The sequence below is a fragment of the Leguminivora glycinivorella genome, chromosome 18 (assembly GCF_023078275.1).
Source record: "Leguminivora glycinivorella isolate SPB_JAAS2020 chromosome 18, LegGlyc_1.1, whole genome shotgun sequence".
NCBI classification, from domain to species: domain Eukaryota; kingdom Metazoa; phylum Arthropoda; class Insecta; order Lepidoptera; family Tortricidae; genus Leguminivora; species Leguminivora glycinivorella.
This window is the reverse complement of record NC_062988.1, coordinates 15,747,249-15,756,299: the sequence shown is the minus strand read 5'-3', so window position 1 is coordinate 15,756,299 and position 9,051 is coordinate 15,747,249. Positions and strand designations below refer to the sequence as shown.

General features: G+C 35.7%; 1 protein-coding gene across 1 annotated transcript in view; it reads left to right on the top strand.

Annotated features, from left to right (window-relative positions):
* The first annotated feature begins 325 nt into the window (after positions 1-325).
* Positions 326-9,051, top strand: part of LOC125235705 (E3 ubiquitin-protein ligase SH3RF1-like) — a 94,868-nt gene continuing 86,142 nt past the window's right edge. The window contains 2 exon segments of the mRNA XM_048142270.1: positions 326-883; positions 8,646-8,771. Of these exon segments, the coding sequence (XP_047998227.1) occupies positions 803-883; positions 8,646-8,771 (207 nt within the window). The 5' untranslated portion in view covers positions 326-802.

The following is a 9,051-nucleotide window of genomic DNA, read 5'->3' as shown; positions in this document are numbered from 1 at the left end:
CTTTCTTCTTTATCATATGATATCCTGTTTTTAAATATTAAGTCTCCACATTCTCTTCTTCAATTATATTTGTTTAACCAGACCATTGGGAAAAATTGATTATTTTCATTATTTTGAATTCAGTAATTTAAAATAAATAAATAGTGCAAACTTTTTTCATTTGGGGGTCAAAATGTAAAGGACTTTTGGAGGTGGGCCAGATTTACATCAAAAATCATCATCATCATCATCATATCAGCCCTTTATCGCCCTCTGCTGAGCATAGGCCTCTCTTCTAGTACGCCACTTGTCCCGGTCCTGAGCTAGTCTCATCCAGTTGTGACCCGCAATTTTCTGGATGTCGTCCACCCAACGAGCTAACGGATGCCAAGCGCTTCTTACATCTGTGAGTGGCCACCATTCTGTTAACTTTTAGTCCATCTGTCATCACTCTGCCTAGCAACATGTCAAAAATGCATTTCTACTACATTGCTGGCCATATCACACACTATTTTGAAGGACTGGTAGCTTCCTCCTTTTGTGGTCAGACATGGTCAGTGGACATGGACATACTGTGCCCACCACTGGCTTACATGTTAAGGTTGTGGATACTTATTTTTAGCACTTTGTATCTATATTCATTACCTACCTTGACTGGGTATTCCACTAGACATAAATATTTTCATTCTCAGGAATTGTTTGTGTTCTTATCTCTGTTTACAAGATGATATAAAAGGAAATGCAACTGTTAATACTTCAGTTGCATTGTGAATCTTGATAATACAGCTGTTTTGTGTTCAATTGTTTAGTTTTGAGTTACAAAATGCAGTGTATAAGTTATTACAGAAAATACAATCTTCAGTTACGGAGGTTCTCATACATACTAGATAATAGTGACAAACATGTATGTCTGTAATGTATCACTTTGTTCATACATATAAATAGTTCAGTTATGGTTTGAAAATCATCATAATTTATTAGCAAATTTTATCTTCGTATTAACAACTGGATTGTCCAGGGGTTTCAGATTATAGAGTTGATTATTATGCATAATTTTCAACCAGTAAGTAAAAAATAATAATATAAAATAGTTTTCTAAAATGTTGTACATCCCTGGCTTATTTGATTCTGGGAGAAATGTTATGATACCCTTACTTTTAAGATATTATGTGTAATCAAATAATTAAATGAGGTCTGTAATATCCAGGGTAGCCAAACATGCTGAGAATTTTTATAAGATATCTAACAAACAAGTATTGGACAGAATGAAAAAGACAACGGAAGTTGTATTGACAGTCAAAAGAAGAAAAACAGCATATTTTGGACATATTTTATTACTGAAAAACATTTTTAGAGGAAGACCAAGAACATCATGGTGTGGCAATATAAGGAGTTGGACCGGTATTGCAGACGCTACCACTCTGAGTAGAGTGGCTAGATATTTTATTTTTATAGCATTGTAAATAACCACCAGTATAATATGATGTCATTTGATGTCATTTTTATGAGTATTTTCTGATACACAATTTTTAGTTCTTCAAAAAGGCAATGCAACTCAATCCAGTAGTTGTTCGAATCTGGGTTAAGTATGTCTTTTTGTAACAAATGTACTAGAATAGTGACAAAGCTGGAACATGAAGCTTTGTCAACTGTAGCTCATCCTGGTTGGAAAGCTGCCAGCACTGTTAAAAGGGCTTTGTGTTCTAAATGCGGAAGTTTTCTTAAGCACCCTGTTGCTAAAATACTATTTATTAAATTTATTCTACTTGTATGTCATAATTTCGTTTTTTTTTCTGAACCAAATTGCCAAGAGTAGCTCTGAAACTTTACTAGTTTCATGTGCTCTGCCTACCCCTTTATGGGATACAGGCGTTATTGAATGTATGTAGACTTATATTGGCCAGGATAAATCTAATGAAATCAAATTCTTTATGCTATTTATTTATTTAATATGCAAATTAGTTTAAAATGTTTTCAATTTATTATAATGTAGCTTGTTGCATATATGAATAATTATACGTTTTTTTTTGTATGCTAGAATGTCCCACTGCTAGGCAAAGGCCTCCATGTTATAGGTAATCGGGTGTTATTTGATTCTGATTGGGTGAGTAGGTAATGTGACAGTTAAGTTCTGTACTGACTATTATTTATTAGTCTTTTGTAATTTAAGTGTCAGATCTTATAGGCCATGTATTGTAACAAAGAAGGACATTATGACAGGCAATATTTTAAATGTCCTGTCATTTCCCTGAATGAACATGACACTGTTCTTGGGTCTGACGCTGGTTTAGGCTGTAACTTTTAGAATGTCTTTTTGAGGAGCAATATGGCCCTGACATAAAAATTTAGAGACCCCTGAGTTAAAAGATAACTAAAAAAGTCAGTCAAGTGAAATAAAATAATGTCAAATTAAATAAAACTGACACTAAGCGCTAGTTCAGACACACCGGAAACCGCGCGGATCGGAACGTTCATACTACAACCGCGCGGTGCAGTGTGAACGGTCTAGTACTATGCTATTAAAATAAGATCCGCGCGGTTGATCCGCGCGATTTGCATCCGCGCGGTTTCCGCTGTGATGTCTGAACTAGGGCTAACATTCCTTTTAACTTACCAAAATTGAACCATATGTCTTTATAACACAGTGTAACAGTAACAATAGCAGAGTCTTTCATTCTTTCATTGATGCAGTGTTATGAAAACATGAAGTGCATGACTTTCCGTTAGACAACCATCTTAATGAGAACTTAACAATGTGGATAATGTAATTGTTTCTTGTATTGAAAAGTAAATTCTTTGCAATGTAGTCTTTGCTTTTACAAACTACAAAGTAAACTCTTTGCAAAGAGAAGTGGTTCATTATATGTCAGGTCGAAATTTCGGAAGCCCATCTGTAGCATTCTGTACTGAAAAACGTCGTACGATACACGTGCGAAAAGGAAATTCGTAACTCGTGTCGATTTAAAACACGACCTACATTCCTACCGACCTACCTTCTACATCTCTAATTAATTGTATAGATTTAACTTTAGTTAAAACTTAGAATTAGTATATAATACTATCAATTGTAATTTCAATTCAATTTTAAATATTTTCTAAATATGTACATGTGACGTGTAAAAGTGCCCCTGTGGCCTATTTGCTGAATAAATTATTTTGATTTTTTTGACCGAACGCCTGTAGTTTCGAACTTCCTTTTTCACGCACTTGTCGCACTTGTATCGTAATGTACTAATTTTAAGTTAATGTAAAGTAGCATGCTGATTAAATAGTGGTTGGAATTGTCATAGGAAAATTTAAATTGCATGAAATTAATACTTACCTCTTATAATTTATTTGCTTAGTAAGATTAGACACTCAATTCTCCACTCTATCAAGTCTATCATAGATATCTCTGGTCTATCTAAAATAGTACATTACGATACAAGTGCGTAAAAAAGGAAGTTCGAAACGAGTGGCGAACTAGTGCGAAAAAAAAACACCATCTGTACTATTTCAGTACAGATGGTGTTTTTTTTCGCACTAGTGCGAGAAGTGGTTCATTATATAACAGGTCGAAACTTCGGAGAGCCATCTGTACTGAAAAACGTCGTTCGGTACACGTGTTTGAGAAAAGCAAAAGGAAAAGTTCGTAACTCGTGTCAATTTAAAACACTCCCTTCGGTCGTGTTTTAATTTATCGCCACTCGTTTCAAACTTCCTCTTTTACGCACTTGTATCGAAATGTACTATTTTGCTGACTGTTTAATTATGAGGTAAAAACCAATGATAAATTAAACTTGTATGTTTTTTATGTAATGAAGAAGAAATAAAAAAAAAATGAAAAACTGTCCCTTAAAATATTTTCTCAAATAACCTATTGTTTTAGTACTAAGAAAAGAAAACAGTTTAAAAAGTGTGATTCATTTTGTTATCTCACTGTGTCAGTTAGTAAATAACTTAGTCTGTCCCTTTGACATTGAGTTTTTGCTACCTACAACAATTTTGCCACTGATTTTATTTATGTACCTATTCTTATATTTGTTTGTATTGTAAAAGGTCGAGCTAACACTACAGTGCATTATGAGTTTTTCAAGAATTTGAAGGTTCCTAAAGTACACCAGGCCCAGAGAGACATATTATTGGTAGCACTCAGGTTTAGGGCCACACAAATCACACCATGACATTTTATGACCCACCAATGTCACAAATGTCACAATCCATAACTTGCGAATGTTTGTTCTAGGCATTTTAGATAACTGTCAGATTACCTTGTGCAGTGACCATGCTGTATATAGAATATTGCTGGCAAAATTCTTAAAAAAGTTTATAAACACAGACACAAACTTCCACAACAATTAATTAAAATAATTAAAATCACCCTTGGGCTGCCAAGAGAATAGCACTGTGACAAATTGGATATGTCTGATCTAATTTTAGCTCTGAGGTCATATCATATGAGCCAAATTAATGTCTTGGACTCAATTGGCGAAGTCTTTTCTCTTAGAGACTCACCTTTGACTTGTGTGGCATAGTGTACTGATATACTTAGTTTCATTTAAGATTATAATTATCTCTCAAACGGGTAAGCAAAGAAGCAGTGGTCGTAAATCTTCCTTCGATTTCGGCTGATACCACTGAATTTCTCGGAACTTATGTACATAGTGTAGGTAGACATTGTTGTAGATAGTGACAGTGACGTTTAAAAATAGAGCATTGTGTGAGAATTCTGCCTCTTTTGGTTTTTTAATGTACAACCTTTCCATGAAAAATTGCAATCACAATTTATTTAAATTCTTAGCTTTTCATCTTAGAATATAAATGAACTAATATTTTATTATGTTTCTTATCTATTCACAACACTGAATAATTTATTAAAACATGATAATAAATACGTGATATTTATTAACTGAGCATTTCTTTTTTTTTCGCCACTTTTATGGAATGTGATATTTTTGAAAAAAAAATATGCTATTTCTACTCAGAATCACTAGCTTTTTCAATCCTAGTAGTTTAAAAAAATATCCCGTACGATTTTTTCTTATTTTGTTACCATTTTCCGTACATGTTGTGTGAGGTAACAAAAGAGCAAAGTAACAAATATGTATGGAAATTCTGGCACACTTTTTGTCTCCCAGTGAAATTGAAAGTACTCGTGATTCTGAGTACAATTGACCTAAAATTCCCTAAAAAAAATCAAAATAAAAAAAATGGCAAAAAAATAGAAATGCTCAACTCGTGTTGACTGTTCGATCCGCAGAATGTGCCCGATAAAAAACCTTATATCTCGTTCTTGACAGGTCTCTCTAATGCTAAAAGAAACGAAGTATAGTACATATTACTTGAGACTTAAGAGGGCTTTCGTGTTAAAAATAGTGAAATCGCAACCGAGCGCTCGATAATACCGTGTGTGGTATCAAATTAAAGGGCTTTGCGAGTAGTTTATAAATATATATCACATTATAGGACTTTTTCTACTTGGTCTAACAAAATATGAGAAAATGTCCAAAAGTGGTAATAATTGTACCGGTGAAGGCTCGTTTTCAAAAAATTGGCAAAAATCAATAATAACAATTTATAATCACTAAGGCATAACAGCAATTTAAGTAAACGTTGCAGATTAATTTAGTGCAAAACTTACTTCGATGTGATGTAGATTTTCAGAGAAATTGTCACTTAATTTTAGGTAATTTCTGAAAAAAATTGAATTCGCCTTAGGCTAGTTAACTCTTTTTCAAAAACTTAAAATAAAAATCTAGTCTGAAATGATTGTGGTACAGGATATACGAATTATAAATTTACCCGTTTTAATATTCAAAATTGTCCAAATTTTACAAATAAGATCGACTGATTCAGCTCTATACTTGCGTTTTTCTAAACGTGCATTAGAGAAAAATTCATAATTAATTTAGTGAGTTAGTTTTCTAAAATCCAGTCTTATAAAAATCAAGATAATAAGATGCTCTAACTGGAACTTAAATTAAATAAATCTATCGGATAACGGAAAGTGTAGTATTTCACCGACTAAAACTATCAATTTTACATTCTTTTGACGTTTTTTTTTAAAGCAGCCTTAAAAAAGGGCCTTTTGTTATCTAATTAGGAGCACTTTGAAGGGGCACGCGTCGGTGCAAATTGCATACAAGAAATGCGAAAACAAAGCGAAAGTGCTTGTAAAATACCATGCCGAATAACCTAACCACAAAATTAAAATTTTGAAAAAATTTTGATACAGTGGACCGATTTTCATGAAACATGGCTAAGAACACTCCCGACTAATTCAGCTTTAAAAAAAAACTAAATCAAAGTCGGTTCATTTCATCCGCTCGGGAGCTACGATGCCACAGACATCGTGTTTGCGTCGGGGGTTAAAAAGAGCCTGACCTGGCATCTTTTGGTTTCACTAATCTTAGTTACCGTATCAAGTGCTATCGGGCCATCGTATTTGTAATGGAGCATACATAGTTAATATACCTACCTTACTTTAACACATGTGGAAACATTGACGACCGGTCTGGCGCAGTCGGTAGTGACCCTGCCTGCTGCGCCGTGGTCCCGGGTTCGAATCCCAGTAAGGGCATTTATTTGTGTGATGAGCACAGATATTTGTTCCTGAGTCATGGATGTTTTCTATGTATATAAATAAGTATTTATATATATATTATATTTATCGTTGTCTGAGTACCCACAACACAAGCCTTCTTGAGCTTACCGTGGGGCTCAGTCAATCTGTGTAAGAATGTCCTATAATATTTATTATTTAAACATTTCATCAAAAAGCAAGCAATAAACAGTTTCAACGAAATTAACGTTAAATTCACAAACAGGATGTTATTTAGGAAACACCACAACAATCTGTCTACAGAATCGTAAATTTATGTCAGAAAAAGCTATTCGTTTAAATAACACGAGGATGACGAGAATTAATTTCTTTTTTTTATGAAATTTTGCTCAACTACTAAGGTGTACTGTTACGTGTACTTTAATTCAATCTTTCATTTTTTTTCTCAGTTTTTTTTCGAAACGTTTTAAATGAATGATACACGATTAAGTAGGAATTACTTATTTACCTTCATATTATTCAATAGTACATTCTGCAACGTGGGGCGGAAGTCAAATATTGCACACGAGAGTAAGTTAAATCGGGACAGCTTGCGAGCGAAAGCGATTTAAAGACTCGAGTTTGCAATATTATTACGCCCCGAGTTACACATTATGTTTGATCACACTTGCAATATAAAAAATAGTAAAAAAATAAAAAAAATCGGTAAATACGGTATTATAAATTTGATAGGGAGAACAATTTTTCTGTGCGAGTGTGATGAAAAAATAAAAACTTCATTGACAGTACTATTTTGCTTGAAATCCCACCCATCGTTATTCACATAGCTACTTTGAAACATTACTTAATTACCTTTGACATTTTTCTTAAACAACTCGATAATTAAGTTCTTTGTTTGGAGCAATCCGCAGACTGTTTGTAAAGGGCGGCTAATTTTAACTTCCTCTCTTTTTTAAAGTCAAGCGTCAACTAAGGTGTCTATGAAATAAGATGTGTAATCGCTTGGCTATGAAATAAAGAAACAAGGGACAGGACAGGATGGCTTCAAAAATGTAAACATTTGTGTTTATTATCTTATACTTTTAAACGAGCAATTCTTGTATATTTATTTATTTATATATACCGAAGATCTCGGAAACCGCTCTAACGATTTCGCTGAAATTTGTTATGTGGGGGTTTTCGGGGGTGAAAAATCGATCTAGCGTAGCCTTAGATCCCGGAAAACGCGAATTTTCGAGTTTTCATGAGTTTTTCTTTCGCGTTAGTAAACATAAAATATGGTCGTTAATTTCGCCGCGCGCGCATCGATTCCGCTTAGCTCAGTCGTACGAGGTCGGTCTAATGTACGCAGATAAATCGTAGGTGTCAGTAGGCCTAGCACATGATGGCCGCGGGAGTATGTCGCCGCGAGTATGGAAAGTATGTGTGTCTGTTTGTTTGTCCGTCTTTCATGGCAAAACGAAGCGACGAATTGACGTGATTTTTTAAGTGGAGATCTGGAGATACGTGAAGGGATGGAGAGTGACATAGCTTTTGTCTCTTTCTTTAGGGAAATGGGGGGGTGGAAGTTTGGATGGTGAATTCCGCAATTTTCGAATTTAACGCAAGCCGCTGGCAAAAGCTAGCTGTAAATATTGTAATCCTGTTTTTGTATGAAATCTGTTTGGCCCTAATACCTAATAATAAATTGAAAAGTATTTTCAGGGGTCTAGCCTACCTCGCATTCTGAAGCGCTGGTGGCCTATTAGCGGTAAGAGCGTGCGCTTTCGATCCGGAGGTCGCGGGTTCGAACCCGGCTCGTACCAATGAGTTTTTCTGAACTTATGTGCGAAATGTCATTTGATATTTGCCAGTCGATTTTCGGTTAAGGAAAACATCGTGAGGAAACCGTAATTCCAATAAGGCCTAGTTACCCTTTGGGTTGGAAGGTCAGATGGCAGTCGCTTTCGTAAAGACTAGTGCCTACGCCAAATCTTGGGATTAGTTGTCAAAGCGGACCCCAGGCTCCCATGAGCCGTGGCAAATGCCGGGATAACGCAAGGAGGATGATGATGAGCCTACCTTGCATCGCGCGTGACTCTAGTATTTAGCATTCGCAAATATTTAATATGCATTTATTCTTCAGGTTGCTTGCGGCATGGATGAGGGTCTGCTGAACGACCTCCTCGAGTGCTCCGTGTGTCTGGAGCGGCTCGACACCTCGTCCAGGGTGCTGCCGTGCCAGCACACCTTCTGTCTCAAATGTCTCAAGGTCAGTACAACAGGGAATACACAAGAGCGAAGGTGATAGCACTAGTCAGTCAGTTGTCACTAGTTGTCAGCCTTGAACGTCTTTCAACACTCGAGTAGACTCGGGAAATTCTCTGGTCTTCCTCAGCATCTCCTCTAGGTAATAGATTGCGGCATGGATGAGGGTCTTATTAACGACCTTTTGGAGTTGTCCGTGTGCCTGGAGCGGCTCGACACCTCGTCCAGGGTGCTGCCGTGCCAGCACACCTTCTGTCTCAAATGTCTCAAGGTCAGTACAACAG